At 34.0% G+C, this 17,865-nt stretch overlaps 2 protein-coding genes and 1 long non-coding RNA gene across 3 annotated transcripts in view; all 3 read left to right on the forward strand.

Annotated features, from left to right (window-relative positions):
- LOC125661339 (receptor-type tyrosine-protein phosphatase mu-like) overlaps positions 1-17,865 on the forward strand; it is a 191,645-nt gene that overhangs the window by 36,189 nt on the left and 137,591 nt on the right. The gene's annotated exons all lie outside the window — the stretch shown is intronic.
- Positions 3,918-7,354, forward strand: LOC130046471 (uncharacterized). Its single transcript, XR_008797632.1, has 3 exons — positions 3,918-3,970; positions 5,711-5,973; positions 7,287-7,354. It is a non-coding gene; the product is annotated as an uncharacterized LOC130046471 (long non-coding RNA).
- LOC130049108 (uncharacterized) lies at positions 8,093-17,845 on the forward strand. Its single transcript, XM_056146313.1, has 2 exons — positions 8,093-9,170; positions 13,256-17,845. Exons 1-2 carry the CDS (start codon positions 9,043-9,045, stop codon positions 14,139-14,141), a joined length of 1,014 nt encoding a protein of 337 aa, XP_056002288.1. The 5' UTR covers positions 8,093-9,042; the 3' UTR covers positions 14,142-17,845.

Below are 17,865 nucleotides of genomic sequence, written 5' to 3' on the forward strand. Positions count from 1 at the left end.
GTTTGACACTAAGGCACGTCCGACCGACCAAGTCTACTAAATGATAGGCCCGGTCGGGTAAAATGTTGATTTACTAGTCCGACTGGTCGTGTTAAAAAATAAACAAGAAACTTTACTTTAAACCGTAAGATATTTTATTCTTAACTAAAAGAAAATAATTGTAAAGATAAAGAGTTTGCAAGCAATCTTGAACCGTGTGATGGAATAATCTTTATTTTTAGTTCTAACAAATAAGTCGCGGTCGGAAGTGATGTTTTACGACATCTACTAGATGTTAATTTTAAACGGTTTATTTGAATTTACTATAATAAAGTGTTTATCAAGTCAATAAATTACGTCGTAAACAGCTATTTATCAGTGTTGACATCTGTGCGGGAATGTCTCTATATTTAAATACAACTTCTCGTCCACAAGGAAAGACGTCCCAGGAGAAAAAAGAAAAGGTTAGGAAGAAACAATACAGGGATTATGAAATGTAAATTAAATAAAAAGCCGGTTGAGGTCATTTTATGCTAAATAGACTAAGGCATATCCGTGTCGGGTAGAATTTAAAGAAACAGAAAACGTGTTTGAAAATCAAATGCAATGACGAGAATTAATTAAGATATTTTTGAGACAATTAAATACGTTTTGGTTCAAACATATTTAAATATGGAAAGACTATCAGGGGGGTGGGGGGTTCCTGGAAAGTTGGTCAGGTCTAGTTGATGTAAAGTCAGGTCTAGTAAAAATCATTTGAAGTAGCCCGACTGGTCTAGTGCTGAAAAAAGTAAATGTCAAAGCCTGCACATGTTAAAAATCTTAATTTTAGAAATTTCTTCTTCTGACAAAATGATGCGCAAGCATATAAATGGAAGCTATGCCACTATATGTCATGACACTGTACAGCTTGATCAGTTTATACATCACATAAACAATCACAGATGTAAACAATCAAGAAAAACTCAGTACACAACATCATTCCTTATTTTTGTATTGTAGCTGAAGATCATTCTTCCAAGATCAAAATGCAGCTTGGAAATGATTAGCGAGGGTTGAATTATTCTTAAAAAGTAGATTGAAAGCAAAAGGTAACTGCCAAAGTTAGCAGGAGACAATAATCCATACATCGTTCGAATTTCCTCCACTGCCACCTAAAGTGCACGTGTAAACCACGCCTGTGACACCACAGCCCGACAGGCTACATTGTAAACAAGTAAAATGCATTCAGAGTAATAGTTTTACTATCATATTCTGTTTGGTTTATAGTCTTAGTAGTTACATACCTATGCGGTACGCCTGTACCATGTACGTACTGTAAGCAGTGCGGCGTAATGTACATTTGCATCCTCAGGGATTTCAACCCGGACAAAGTGGAACATGCCAATCCGAATACATATACATCTTTCTTTTTTATTTTTATTTATTTATCTATTTATTATTTATGTCATGGCGTTGGAAAAAACTTCAAAGTAGGGAGACAGATGTACGTTCCAATCATCCAAAAAATGTGCCGTGTGGGGGTGGGGTAGGGGGGTTGATTCCTAAGGACCTGGCGCAAATCTTTTTGTGAAATTCTATCCAAAATCAATATGAATTCTTAGTATACAGAGTACATTAACTGCAAAGATTATATTTCAAAAAAAAAAACAAACAACCCAAACAGTTTACGCAGATTTATCACTTTTATCATCGAAATTTTCAGTAACTCGGGTACTCTGTCGCTTGTACATAACACGATCGGTATGAAACACCATTTAATCAGTCTATGTAATAAAAAATCCATTGATAATATGCAAAAAATTTCTTTCAACCGTGTTTACTTACCTCAGATGGGCCAACTTCTTTCCCTGGAAAACTGCATTATGATGATATCACAAATGACGTCATTTAAAACAGAGCATGCGCACTTCGAAAGTGTGTAAGCCATGCTCGCAAGGAAAAAAGATGGACGAGTGCTAAATCTTTACACACCTGTTACACATATCTCATAAATCCTGTTAAGTAAACACTTCAGGATTTTGATGGTAGATGACCTATTTAATGATTTTATGCTGATTTTTATAAAAATCCAACTGAACACCACCATTTCCGTGTTCCTTTGGCCGACCCCGTGTTGATTTACACGTGTGCCTTCTTATTCACTGGTTCAATTGACAGGGCTTACAAACAAACAAACACACACACACACACACACACACACACACACACATATATATATATATATATATATATATATATATATATATATAAAGAATTCGGTATTTGATACAGTAAATACATCCAATAATAAAAGTCAAGAAACACAAAACTCGAATAACATTTCACTGTTAGCGCTTTCGGCTTTAATACCTCTTCAGACAGTTATAAAATAAAACTGTCTGAAGAGGCATTAAAGCCGAAAGCGCTAACAGTGAAATGTTATTCGAGTTTTGTGTTTCTTGACTTTTATTATTGGATATATATATATATATATATATATATATATATATATTCTACACGACTGAAGAAAGCAAGTTGTCTGTCATTATTTAAGAGTTCATTGATATTTCTGTGCTTTATATGAAATATTCCGAAAGCAATGTATATCATGTACAATCATCTTAAATGTACGTTAAATAATTGTATCCCATTTCCATTCTCAATGACCGTGTAGCGTGTGACAGCCGTGGCGAGAATTCCATCGTCATCGAAAGCAAGTTTTTATGTACATCGATTACAGAAGACATGTAGTTATCTTTCGTGAAGATAAAAAAAAACTGACGTTGCGGGAAATCACACATCAGCGAATGACCATACAATTTTGAGTCACACTCCGGGAATATGATACTGTTAAAATGATTGAAAAAGCGGACAATGTGTCAAAAGTGAATGGTGATATAGTGTATAAATGGTATAGATGATTTTCTTGCAGTAAAGCCTATATTGGATGATGAACGTCCTGGTAGAAAGCGAAACATTTGTGAAGGACTTGTCAAATGAATGAATAACGTTATGAACGTCAATGTTGCCGAATTATCGTATACCTTTGATGTTAGCTTCGGCACAATCTTTTCTATTAATACCTATTCAACATTTGGAAAGTGGAAGTGTTTCAACTCGTTACATACTTAGACGATAAATCTCGAAGGCGCCAGATGGTGTATGTGAACTGAGAGAATATTTTGAGAAATCGTTAAACATGACTCTTTGACGTTGTGTTTTTGAGGTAACGATTCATCGCCGCGAAAGAACATTTTGAAATTATATATCAGATATACAATGAAAAGTGAAGATAACGAACAGTGATCAATCTCAAAAATACTATACTATATGATCATCCCAGATCGATAAAATGAGTGATTTTAAATCCAATAATCTGTTGAAAATCATTTTTTCGAAACAATGCATGAATGAGGGAGACATCGTCTATGCATTTTTTTAATGGTTCCGTAGAGATATTGATGAGATTATGAAATTGATAATTTAGTCTGCGTTATTTCCACAATCATTTATTACATTAAATTCTAGAATTGAAATATTTTGAATACTGATAGCCGTGCTCAGTGTATATTGTATTATTGTTTCAAATTTTATGTCAATTGTTAATAATACCAGTTGTGAACTGAACAATTACAGATATGCAGCATCAATTATATACCTTTTCCGTTTGAATTGATAACGTTAGCTTCATAGATGATGAGCATTTAAGAAAGTATTCTAACATTGAAAGGTCGTTCTTTATATATCTATTTTACTACGGTTTACCTGACCACCATATAGGGTTCATACCAGTGTGACTGATCAACATGGGAATATATATTCCTCCTAGACACCTGATGTCACATCTGGTGTGTTCAGGCGTCTTTGTTCGCCAAACCATTAATGTTTTATTGGTTATATGATTGATGAACTGATCATTGTTATCTTCCATTATAAATTCTATATGAATTATTGTAGGTGTTTGCGATACTCCACCAGCACCTTGTAAAATTCGAAGACAACAATTGAGGTAACATCTTCAAAATATCGTTTGCATAAGGCATTATATTGGATCTGTTAATGTTTATACATGCAATATCACTATTGATGTTCGCTCTCTGGTGTAACGAACTTCGGAGAATTCATCACAATTAGCGCTATATTTACAGAGGTTAGTGCTGCACTTTCCCCAAACATAACTAAATTATATAAAATGTTTACAAAATAAGTCCTACATGTACGGTATATAGATATTGTATTCCAATCTCGTATCGTAAACAATATGTGATGAGCATGTATATTACATACTTTCATACAACTGGTTATTTACACACGCATGCTTTGACCGAAGACTGTACTTTGCAATTAAAATCATAATTAATCTGTCATTTTCCCATCAAGTATACGTTTTGCACTACTTCTCCCTAAGTTAAATATGTTAAAAAACCAGAATTACTTTCTCACGACTATATACGTGTACTAAAAATTAAACACAAACGGATAGTTTAGATTTTTTGCAATAATTTTCCATAACTGAAATCTGTTGAAAATAAAAACCGCTAAATTACTTTCTCTGGATTAAATTTGCGTGTTTGTACTTAAAATTTAAACCGAAAAATTGTTGAAAAAAGTTTAGCTTTTGGCACTAATTTCCTGTAAGTGAAATATGTATTAAAAGCTAAATCACTTTCTGTCGACTAAAATTTTTATACCTGTACTTGGAATTTAAATACCAACAGGTAGTTGTTGAAAGAACAGGGATATCTTATTATGACGTTTTCCTACGAGAGTTCAAACATATCTATATTGAATATTCTTTCTAAAATGACTGTCAATTTAAAAAAAGACCCTACTCATAGTATATGAACATAATATGTTCATATAGTCTAATATAAACTATTAATAAGTATTGACTGACCGTTAGATATAACACCATTGATGAGTTACTAGTAGTTTCCTTACCAGCAAATCCTGGTGGAGATTTCAATAAATAAGTTTATTACTGATTACTCATAACGTCACATTTATAGAATTTTCCGACGTCTAGAAAAACAAATACATTAGTTAATCGAAACATTCCATCATATCCCAGTCAATGAATATGGGTTACCGTACCTAAACTGTATTCCTAAACTACATAACAACCCTTACAAAGATACATTCCTGGATCTAGTAAGTGTTCTACCAAGCCGCTATCGTTGGTCCTCATGAAAATATTAACAGCTGTGAAGGAGAAATCCAAGACGTACTGTGCGACTACATATGCCAGACGTGATGTGATTCTAAAAAAAAAAAAAGGTATAAAGAACGTTTAGTAAACTTGAAATCGCAAAACTTTTTTTTTTTTTCAAATCAACATCAAAACATTTTACTTTTCAACACTCTACACGACCATTCCTCACGATAAATTAAACACTAGACTTTTTGGCATAATAGACAGTTGCTTCTTCAACATAACTGGAAAACGGAAATATTCATATATAGTGATCAGTCATCCAATAAATTACTTTGTGAAACGAGTGTGACCAGTCGACAGGGGATGCTTACTCTTTAACTAGATTGATCACTGTTCGTTATCGTCATCTTTCATGAGTAATTAAAGATATCATCAATATTATAAAATGGGATAAAATTAATTTGAACGCTAAATATCATATTTTACATGATGCCGCAAAGTATTCTAAGCATGTATGTTCACATTTATAATGAACATAAAAACTAATCACACGTTTTTCTTTGGCAACTAAGGGTGAAAAATGTGTATTTATAGTCCACCGAGAAGGAAACACAAAAGCAGTAGACTGCAACATTCGCTCATTACATTTGAATATGGGCCACCAGAACTCAACCTTTACAAATATCTTGCTGAACAATCGTTTGCTTTGTGGAAAAAAACAAGAGGGATATTCGCCTTAAGGAAAGACAGTCAACCATTAGATGGACTGATACTAATACATGGCGACTCAGAAAATGCGCAAGGTTTATCCATTGAGCTTTTTGATTTTGATCCTGAAACTACAACATTCAACACAGGTAGTGGTCCGCAAAAATGAGAGAAGAGGCATCCTGAATTTTAATGTAATTCTGTCTGTTGTATATTCGGTGATTTATTTGATTAACAGTTGCGTGATATCCCATTTCTGATTTCTATTTAAGAATAATAAGAAATTAAAAATGCATTGAAACCCTTTCTTTAAAACATCTCAAAATCTATAGTCTCAATGATTGTTTTCCTAATTTAAATTATGAACGGCATCAAATATATAATGATACATATACAGTGAAACTTCTCCAAACCGGCCCCTCAGAAAACCGGTTCTCCCTGAATATCGGCCGATTTTCAAAGTCCCGGCAGAAATCTTAACATTTCCTTACAAAGAAAGTCTTACAAAACCGGCCACCCCTGTAAACCGGACATCGGTCACTTTTGAAAGTACATTTGTTAACAAACATGTGTAATTTACCCTTAACATACCGGCCACTTTTTGAAGACAAGAAAAGTTTGGCCAGAGATTGTTCAATATTGTCCAGGTGTGCAAATTGACTGACCTGTGGGAAATTATCCACCGGAGGTGTGAAAAACACTAGTGACCTCTTTAATTTCTATTGTTTACCTGTGCTCACAAGGGTGTTGATTGCCACTTACCTAATCCAAGAGACCCTTCCACGTTCAGTACAAAATGTTAAAACCAGTTAGGAACATAATGAATAAATACAGTATCAAACGCCATATTTTTACACCATACTATCATATGGATATAAGCGGTAGTTAATAAAGAACAAGCCCATGACTGTTAATGATAATTATTAAAAGATAGATTAATTTTCTTGGTTTCCATAGACTTAAAATTCCAAAGAAATATTCAAATTATAATTTCATATTTACTACTGTACTTTTTAAAAACGTCAAAACAAAATTGTTAATGACATAAGCGGTGAATGTAAACAGAGTTTTTATAGGTAAGAGGAATTCCAATAATAGGCCTCTGTGTCTTCTTTATGTATCCTGTTATAGATTTTCAGTTTTAAATTAGATGATTTCAGCGAGAATATTTCTTGTAATTCATAATTACCTTTAGGTACAAGCGGACTTATTTAATCTCCACCGATAATTGATCATAGATTACCAGATCAAAGTTAACAGTACCTACTTTGTGAATATTGAGATAAAACGTCTATAATTGCTAAATTCTCGGTATACCGGCCATCCCTCTAAACCGGCCGTTTTTTACTGTCCGAGAGCCGGCCGGTTTAGAGAAGTTTCACTGTATACGTGAAATTATCTCACGATATACCTGTACCTTTCTCACATATCTGTATCTGAAGTTGTATGCTATTCATTATAGTGGATACACACCATCTGAAGGAAAAGGACCATGTTGTTGTTTGTTATCTTGGGGTATCATTTTGGGAGTGTCACATAAGATACATTTATACCATTGATATAAACGTCAATGTAACTAAAATGAATTATTAAAAACCTGGAGAGCATGTAGCCTTAAATTTAAGTCTGAATTTTGACCAAAGGTTATGCCAATGCTTGTTTGATATTGGTTTTCGTGCTGCAGTAATTATGATTGTTTAATTGCATTATGAAATTATATACTGACCTGTTACTAAACAACCCACGTGTAAATTACAAATGTGATCCTGTATATTGTTATTTATTGTACGATTAAGGTGGATTCACTTTCATGTCATGTGAAAGGTTTTTGAAAATTCTTTGATAATTCAAACTTCGTAGATGTTAGAAATCTTTCTTTTATAAAAGAGTTGTTCAATTGATACAATAAACATATGGTTGAGTCGGGTATATTCCGAAAAATAATATTCCTTGTAATCAACAAGATACAACAAAAAGTAGTTATTTCTTCCGAAACTACATTGATCAATATGCCCTGTCTTATATTTGTCGTCTCTGGTTCCAGATATCCATATCAAATACTCTTATAGCGTTTATATCCATTAACGGATTCTTTTTTCGAAAATGTGTTTTTGCTTATATACGTCTGATATTTTAAAAATGCCTGCAACCTAAATATTTTCTTGGGTAAATAATTAGATTATAAGGCTACTGACAAATAGCTTGATATTGTAGGGGTTTTGAGATTCTTGTTTATTGTCAGCATTTCGAAAATTGTATGGTCGTTATAACGATCTAGTTTACCAATGAAACCTGTCATTGGGTCAAATGCTGTCTGACTTGTTCCATACCGATTGCCAGACAGTTCTTGGCACACTGATTTTGACTACAGATTACTCCGATTACCTGATCAAGATATCAGGCTCATGACGAATGTGACCGGTCGACAAGGGATGCTTACTCCTCTGAGGCACCTGATCCCACCTCTGGTGTTTGCCCAACCCTATTTTGTATTGCTTATAGGAGTTATAAGATTGATCACTGTTCGTTATATTCACCTTAAAATATGTATGACGTATATAATCATAATAAACTATGCTTAACGTCGTTAATCATATTATATAAGCACCTTATCCCACCTCTGGTATAACCAGGGATCAGTGTTTGCACTGGTCTTAATTTGATATAGCAGTTTAGAGATTGATCACGGTTCGTTGTTTTCACCTTTTCATTAAACTGTTTTACTTTGAAATAAATACACCCTGTTTACTTTGAATCATTAGTAACACGAGGATGGAACCACCTTAATGTGATAACTGTAAAATCAATGGTTTCATAAAATAATTACTTATATTCGCAAACAATTTCTAGCCTCATTAACCATAGTGAATATAAAACCCTTGATTTGAATAATTTAATAAATGACTGCTATATAATGATAGAATTAAGATTCTTTATTTATATGGCATCATATGCTGTCAATAATAGTATTTCCCTTTTAATTATATGTAGATATTGATGAAGGGGGTGAGGGGTGCTGTTAAAGATGTCAACAAATCGAGTTTGTTTTTCGTCATTGAATCGGAGGACGACATTGAAAAGAAGAAAACATTGGTTAGGAATCGCTTCTCTTGCCTAGCTGCTAACGTCATCAGAGCAAATGGGGACAAAAGCGCCATCTACGATGGATTGTATACCATATTGGAAAAAAAAAGTCGAACTTTTTATCTGATATCGAAATGAAAGTTATGACACGACAAGTCGGTTTGTACAAGTCTCAGCTGAATATTCTCATGGAAAAACTTCATTTCAGAAACCATAAAACAGCCTCAAAATTGACACATGCTTGCATCAGAAAAATCAAACGGTAAGTAACCTAAGCATTGAATTTATTAGAACGTGTATCATCCCAACTGTCCAAAAAGCCTCGATTTGTCTCTCTGATTAAATATAATAAGTTTGTTTACGTTTTAGATTGTCGTCTTCTTTATAGTAAATAACTAGCCTACATATGTAGGTTAATTTCTCCCGAACTTGATGCAGGGTATTCTAGAAATAAGAGAAATGGGTTGATACAATATCGCCCAAAGGGGAGATAGAGTATTTTTTTTTTAAAAACTTAATCTCATGTAACACTCATACACAGGTCCGAAGTTTTAAAGGACAATTTGATTAGCTGAATATTTTGATAGGTGTATGTGTATTGTTTTTCATCCATTCAAAGCGTATTCAGTTTCCATGCAATGTCGGGCGCGGGGTCTCAGTAGTACAACGTTCGTTTCGTAATAGGGAGGTCTTCAAATATTTAGCCCCGCCCTGTTGAAGGCCGCATCAAACCTCAGATATAAGGAATTGATTGCTCCTTTGCAAAACTCGGCGTTTAGACGTGAAAATCACGAGTCTTTGGATAAGATTTTGAAAACGGAGGTCCCTTGTCGTGATAGGCCTTAGCACGATAAAGAACACTCACTGCTATGGCCATGAGCGCTAATCGTAGGTCTAAATTTGTGGTACTTCATTTAAAACTGGTGACGTTTCAATGAGTGAAATTTTTTCGATGGGGCGTAAAGTAATAAATCAATCATTGCACAAACAACATCACGATTGATATATTGTTGGACAGTATCCGCTTCATTACTCATTAAAATTGGGGAGATTTCATGTAAAACTTATACGGTACCAATTTTGATGCACCAGATGCGTATTTCGACAAATAATGTCTCTTCAGTGATGCTCAACCGAAATCTTTGAAATCCGAAATAACTATGAAGTTTTAGAGCTAAATATAGCCAAAATCAGCGTGCCCAAAAAGTGGAGCCAAATTCGTCAAAGGATAAGAGCTATGCATGAGGGAGATAATCCTTAATTTTGAAATGAATTTCTAAATTTTGTAACAGCAATTGAATATACGTCCGTATTTTCAAGCCAGTAACGAAGTACTTAGCTACTGGGCTGTAGAGACCCTCGGGGACTAACAGTCCACCAGCAGAGGCCTCGACCCAGGGGTCATAATGTAAAACTTATACGGTACCATATCAAATATACGCTTCAATCCTTGTGTTTGTTGTACATAAATGGCGGTGTAAGGCATCTTGTGTTTTACTCTCGAATGTAGCCTATCGGGATTTTTGTGAACCAAATAATGAAAGGTGAAGATAATGAACAAGTGATCAATGGCATAACTCCTACAAGAAATACAAAACTAAAAGTTGGACAAACACGGATCATTGGACATACCAGAGATGGGATCAGCTGCCGAGGAGGAGTAAACATTCCTGTCGACCGGTCATACCCACACTAATCCCTATATTTCGATAAGGATGAATAGTTGTATATTGTTTAACTTAATCAGGTAAACGGAATAATCCGTAGAAGATTGATTGATTGTATCTTGCTTAACGTCTCGCTCGACATTTTTTCACTCCTATGGAGACGTCACCAAGACGGGTTAAGGGCTTCAAATTCAGGCTTATCCTCGGCGCTTACGGCCATCCGTTTTTAAGGTCATATCCGAGGACCCGTGACATTCACACTTGATGCCGAGCGTTGGGCGATGGAACTGTCACAACCTGTTTTAACTACTTAGATCTGTCGCGGCCGGGATTCGAACCCCGGCCTTCCGCATGCGGGGCGAACGCTCTAACCTCTCGTCCACCGCGGTGGTCGTAGACAAAATCACTGTAAAGAACAGTCTAACGATCCGTATGAAACACATCAGACAACACTTGATGCGATTTCAAGTTCCTTTAGTAAGGTAAATTGATAAAGTAACCATATAATTTGCAAAATGCTGACTTTAAACGAGCCTGTTCAAATTCCTGTAATATCAATATATCAATTAGTATCCTGTCTCGACCTCATAAAATACAGAAAACTAGGCTATTGCCAGGAATATGACCGTTTTGCTATTTTGCATAAGTCACCATTTTGAATTCCCGATAGCCGATTGCCATATGTTATTTGTTAATATTTTTTTCAATCTACGGATAAAACCTAAAAAAAAAACAAAAAACAACAACATGTGAGGTAGAAAAAAGATATATCAGAGAAATGTATCATTAAGGTAGGTCCCTAGTCCAGGACCTACTTGTGATTTCTCAAAAATTGAAGTTTAAATACTTGGATTGTCCATTTGAGGGTATGGTAAAAACAAAAAAAATGGGAGATTGTCAGTATAATGAGTACATTATGGTATTTTTATTACGTGTACCCCCATTTGTCAAACAGCAATATCAGAATTCATTGAAGAAGTCCTAGAATATGTCCATAAAACTTTGTTTGAGGTATGATGCTGCAATTTTTTTCCTCAAATATGACATACATATGTCTTACTAAATAATTAAAAGTGAAATTTTAACACAGTTTCATGTTTTTTTTAATAATGGTGGTACAAAATTGAACTCAATACAGGCCCTCGGCAGTCAAAAATACGGCATTGCAACACCACTAATATGAATATTTTAAAAATTTGACTTGTGATTTTTCATTCAAACTCACATATTATGTTCACACATGAATGCTTGATAAAATACATTTAAAAATCTGCCCTTTCTCAGCATAATATTTTCACAGCATCTCAATTTATATTTACATTTTTTGGCCAAAATAGCCATTTTGAAGATGATTTTCGCATAATAGAAGATAACAAATATATACCAACATAACAAATATATAGCAAGTGCAGAATTTTTTTATTTAACTCCACAAGTGCATTATTGCATATCATGATTTTTTTTTATTTACAGATAATTTTAACATGAAATACCCCTGTATATCAATTAAACAAATATGTACCTCTGGTTTTATGTGTGAATTAGATGACAAAAAATGGAAAGAAAATTGGAGCCATAGTCTACTCAAATATAAGTGATTGAGTATTATTGTATTCATTTTACTAAATTTAAACAAAAACATCCAGGTAAATGTACAAATACGTTTGATAATAATAGTACGTGAACCAATGCCGGAGTTCGATCCGGACATGACGTCACGCTACTAGACCCCTACTTTAAAAGAAATGATTGTTATATATTAGAAAGAAAATTCCTTAAAGGGAAAGGCAACCCAACCCAGTTTTTTTTTTTACATAATAAATGATAAGATTAATTATATGATCAAGATTTGTCATATTATTTTGTTGATACATGGCCTAGATAAGCTTCTGTACTAATTTTAAAACGTTAAAATTGAAATTTCCGCCATCTATAGAGGCTGCCATGAAACTGAACTCGTTTGTATTCAAGACCACATAAATCAATAATTTTGACATCACACCGTCTATTCCGGTTTTCATGAGATTCTAAGATCATCAAAGATCCGCATGTTGTAGATTTTAAGAATACATTTTAAATAGGTGGATGTCTTCTTGTCAAACAGTTAATTACACTAATGCGAAGGGGAGGTGTGAAAAAAGTTTTCCCCCCGAAATTCCTGACCCAACAATGTTATTTGAAAAGGAAATACTATATAAACTGTGGATCCATCATTTGCGTAATGACAAGTTGAGGTTTGAGACATGTACATGTATGAAGAAACGAGTACCACCTGCCTGGTCTGCGACTCGACTGAACGTCTTATTTTCTTAAATTCCTCTTTCCAAAGAACGGGCTCAAATCTATACGACTTCAAACTTAACTGTTCGTGACTTGTCATATTTACAGTGCTGCTGATAAAATAAACCGGAACCGACGGTGTTACGTAATAAATTAAATTTCAATGACCGTTCTCTTAGCGGCGGGTAATTTAAAATATAAGATAGATTAATATTGATTTAATTGTTAAGCAAATATTTTTGTTGTTAAAGACTGTCATTTATGATATCAGTAAGTAATACTTTATTAATAAATAACAATGTGGTTAGGGTTACCTTTCCCTTTAATCACGAAATGAGCACAGCTACGCATACTCTATCAAGACAGATTTTCATGAAAATTAATTTCAATATCCTTTCAGTGGAAAACCATTTGGAGTCATTGGATATAGGCTTTGTGGTGACACTTTGTGTATCTTAGAAATCGAACAAGCTGTAACACAGAACGAAAAGCAAATGGTACCAATTAGGAAATCCATCAAAGAGAATTTTGTTGGAAAGGTCATATTTCACACAGTAAAAAGTTCGTCTTTTCATCCACATTGCAATGTCAAATGTGGAGGTTATCTGTTAAACAGAAATGAAGATAACTGTAGGAGCGGCACGATAGGAATATTTGGCGAAATGCGACGCACTCGTCCCGAAGATTTGTCAGTTAGTTCAGAGGTGGTTGTTTTGTCTTCAGGACATATCATTTCTGATGGAGAAATTGCAAATATTTCTGTTAATGATGACATCAAGAGAATTGGTATATGCATCTGGCCAATTGTGAAAGATAAGCATAGTTCAAATTTGCATGACGTATCGGTTGTCTTGTTAGATAATTCTGTATTAACAAAACTGCAAAGAAGCATTCTGAAGAAAAATGTCATTGTTGATGAACTCTCGAGGGCAGTTCTGACATACCGAAAAGTTTTCAAATACGGAGCAACAACAGGAAAAACAGAGGGATTTATCCAAAAGATCGATGATTTTGAGATTTTTGGTGGTGACGTAATGATCATTGTGCCGAAGGCCACTGATGATGAGGACAGGAAATTCTCAGATGAAGGAGACAGTGGAGCTATCGTATTAACCAAGATAGGAAATGAACATCATGCTATCGGAATGGTTTATGGAGATCAGTTGAATCTTCCGCAAGCAGAGTGCGCAAGCGCAAGCAACGAATCTATTGCAATCGGGTTGAAGAGAGCAGTGGATCGTTTTAAAAGTCAAACAGGGGCGGTTATTGAATTCGATGAAATATGAAATCAGTTTTAATGTCCTTCAGTACTGAAAGGTCACAAGATTTATATCTAGTTCAGTCTTCTTTACCCTGCCTAAGGCTTGATTGATTTAATATTGTTTAATGTCCTGCTCGAGAATATTTCACTCATATGGAGACGTCACCACTACCGGTGAAGGGCTGCATAATTTAGGCCTATGCTCAGCGCTTACCGGCTGTTGAGAAGGGAGAGATCCTTATCCGAAGGACCCGAATGGCTATGTAGGCACTAGATCAATGTTCATTATATCTGCGGAAATATACGTTAGATATTTGTGAATTGGCCCTGCCCTGTGCAAGTCTCTTACAGAAGTTAGCTCCTTAGCTTTTGAGTACAACGGCACAGGATGCTACAACTAAGTATTCAAAGGTTCAATACTGATCCCATTGGTGCAAATATATTACATATTTGTTACTAAACCCTTTTCAGTTGAGAAAAAAGATGTGTGAATGCAAATTTGGAACGGGTTTGGCAGTGAGTATTTTTTGTGGTGAAAGGATTGATCAAAATGTTTTAAATCTGCATGATTTTACAGTTTCTGTTTCATCCAATATATCTTCTATTTTAGAACTTATATACGTGTATTTCAGTTTCACAATTTATGATACAAATAGTTGAGATTTGGAACTAGTTAAAATGTTGTAATTTATTGATTTAATTTGGTCGATATATTTTTTTTTTCAAATAAAACACCAATTCGTATGAAAGTTTGAACAATTTACTCGACAGTTTGTATAAAAAACAGTATTTTTGCGAGTAATTTAGAATTGTGATCTCTAAGCCTCACTTTTTAAAGTTCCATTCTAGAATATAAGACAAGACCTTGATAATAATGTGAAATTTTAGAAATTGACATTACTCCTAATATGTCTTTTAAAACGCAAATTTGATAACTTGAAATTCTTCGTACATGTATATTAAGTGCAGAAAGGTCATTATTTATTTCCATTTCTAGTATCAAACTTTTTTGATCTGTCGTATTAGAATACACGATTTTGTATCTATTTTATGTAATGATGGGTTTGTGTTGCTTATGCTGTGTTGACATCAACATGCAAATTGAACATATCTCGAGTATATTTTAAGTGCAAAAGATCATGTTTAGAACACTGTAACTCAATAACAAAAATTGCGACCCAAGATATTCTTTTTAATTTCCCTACTCCCCTTCAATGTAGAAATAAAAAATACACCTTCCAAGATTTGGCAGTGCTCCAAATTTCACGTGCGAACCTCTTTAAACGAATTATAGAAAAAAATGGAAATGATCATTCTTTGTAGCGGAAGGAATTCTTATTGATATACATGATTCTACGATTTATAATTCATCAAATATGTGTTATACATCCATTTATGGCGCATGACATGTACTATAGCAATTCAAGTTTGAAATGTACGTAACAAATAAGACTCAGATGTTGTAAAGAACAAGAGCCACGAATACCCAAATATGGCCCTGTGATTTTGAGTAAAATAAAGTATCTTCATTCCAATATTTCATCATGGTATGAAATAGCTTAGACCTTCTTCTTTATAAATCCAGTTTGTTTTTTCCGCGAAAATTCACGCATATAGAAATTATAACATGCAGAACCCATAACAGTTGTGTTATTTTTGTAAAATCTGATAATATCCAACAATATGCACCAAAAAATTGTATAACCCCCGGGCATCGATCCAATAAATATTAATGAATTGTAAATCAGTATATTACATACTGCATAGAAGTTCAGAGTGTTTTTGGATCGAGGACTGGGGGATAAGTGAATTTTTACTTTTTATGTTCTGCAAATAACCGGAATTTCACATTCCATGCACTTTCCAAACTATAGGTTTAATACAAATCGTAATATTTAAATATTATAGTTGGGGATTGTTCCATTGTCTTTTTACGAAACCAGTAATATTCAAAGTTAATAAAATATGATTATTTCAAACAATATTGTTGAAATAAAACCGGATCCGCGCCATCGTCGGAATCGGGCTATGTACATCAATCGATTTTGCCCCCAAAATTTCAAATAGATTATATGCTCAATTTATGAACTTGAATATATATGTAACCATGTTAGGGATAGTTACAAAAACCTTGCACTAGTTAACAGTTTTAGTTATTTGATCAACCAATTACGAAGCTAAGTCCTCCAATCCACTCCAGATACAATCGAGATCCACCCATCGTCTGCGCCGCGCCTTTACTTCCACTCATTTTCGTTATACGTTATCACACTATATATATTTTAATTATCTGAAGGCCGTTGAATTTAATAAATATCTGGCTTCACATGTTTCATCTCCGTGCATTCAGTTTTCTTGGCACTGATCAGCATGTTGAAATCGCTGTCGCAGTACATAAAAAGACTTGGAGGATCGAGGGGTGCCTAACTCGATAGGCTACTTAGATGCGAAGATATATTGGCCTATCCCGTATTGTTTAATGGTTTCTAAAGTTATAGTACAATATATGGGTACCAGAAAAAAAAATTAGGCGTCCACATAACAATATAAAGAATAGACTGTAGGCTACAAGTCTCTGAGCTACAGATCTACAACATTCGTTCCATTGTTTACGTGTTACAACCGATTTGGACATACGTTATCGGGTACCGTTATATTTCGACACACAGCTATTCCGGTCCATTGCATATTTCATCCGTCAGAAATCAATATATAGAAATACATACAAATATGAATACGAAACATATATCTAGCAATATGGATCTTGTTTTGCTTTTAAATGAAATTCATTGACAACCAGAATTACATTTGATCTAATTAGCAAAAATACAAGGCAGTTAATAAAAAGGGATAATAATAATGAATAATTCGAAAATGAAAAAAAAAAATAATGTAAAAAGAATGTTAACGAAAATAGTGTATATTTCATTGTTTCAATTATATTTATCATGGAAAATTCAGTCTTAACAGCAAATATTCAAAACCACAAATCTTTTAACAAAATAAAAAAGACAAATGGAAAAAAGAAGACGATATCATTAATACTGATTAAAATAGAGGTGAACATATGAATCACACTCGTTCCTGAAGTAAAAGTTGATGTATTTATTTTTTAGATATATTATCCTACATAATTAAGTAAAATATTACTAATCATTATAGAAGGAAGAACTGAACACATTATTAAACCACTGTCCTGCTTAGGAAGTGTCTGATAACGGAAAAAGGTTTCCCTCATGCATTTTATGTAAGATAAGAACTAAACCTAATGACAGGAAGAAATGTGAAAGTGTTAAGATAAGCAAATTTTATGGAGTTAACCCCTTGATTGATAAAATTCTTGTTTCTATTTATGTGAAAATAACATCCGCTTAATTTTGTTTGCACACTAACCAAATATATGCGAGGAGGGAGTTTGGTTCTACTATATGTAGCAGTATCAGAATAAGACTTTTTAATTAATGAATTCGTTTCATAGATGTTATGGAGTTAATGATAATAATTAAGGCATTTTGAAATACACACAGGTCTAGATATTATTGTAATAAATCATCCGGATAGGAAACTAATGAAATTAGATAAATGGAACATATTTTACGTGAACATTTTCTTAGCCTATTGTAAAATAATTAGTAATCCATATGGCTAAACTAAATGTTCATGTGTTGTTCTGTACATGTACGGCTACTTTTATAACAGTTTCCCTACCCCCCCCCCACCCACCCCCCCCCCCCCCCCCCCACACACAC

The sequence above is a fragment of the Ostrea edulis genome, chromosome 8, assembly GCF_947568905.1.
Source record: "Ostrea edulis chromosome 8, xbOstEdul1.1, whole genome shotgun sequence".
Lineage (NCBI taxonomy): Eukaryota > Metazoa > Mollusca > Bivalvia > Ostreida > Ostreidae > Ostrea > Ostrea edulis.

Coding starts and splice junctions, on each gene's coding strand:
- LOC130049108 (XM_056146313.1), top strand. CDS start 9,043: ATGAAAGTTATGACACGACAAGTCGGTTTGTACAAGTCTCAGCTGAAT. Junction 9,171..13,255: donor TGCATCAGAAAAATCAAACG/GTAAGTAACCTA, acceptor ATATCCTTTCAG/TGGAAAACCATTTGGAGTCA.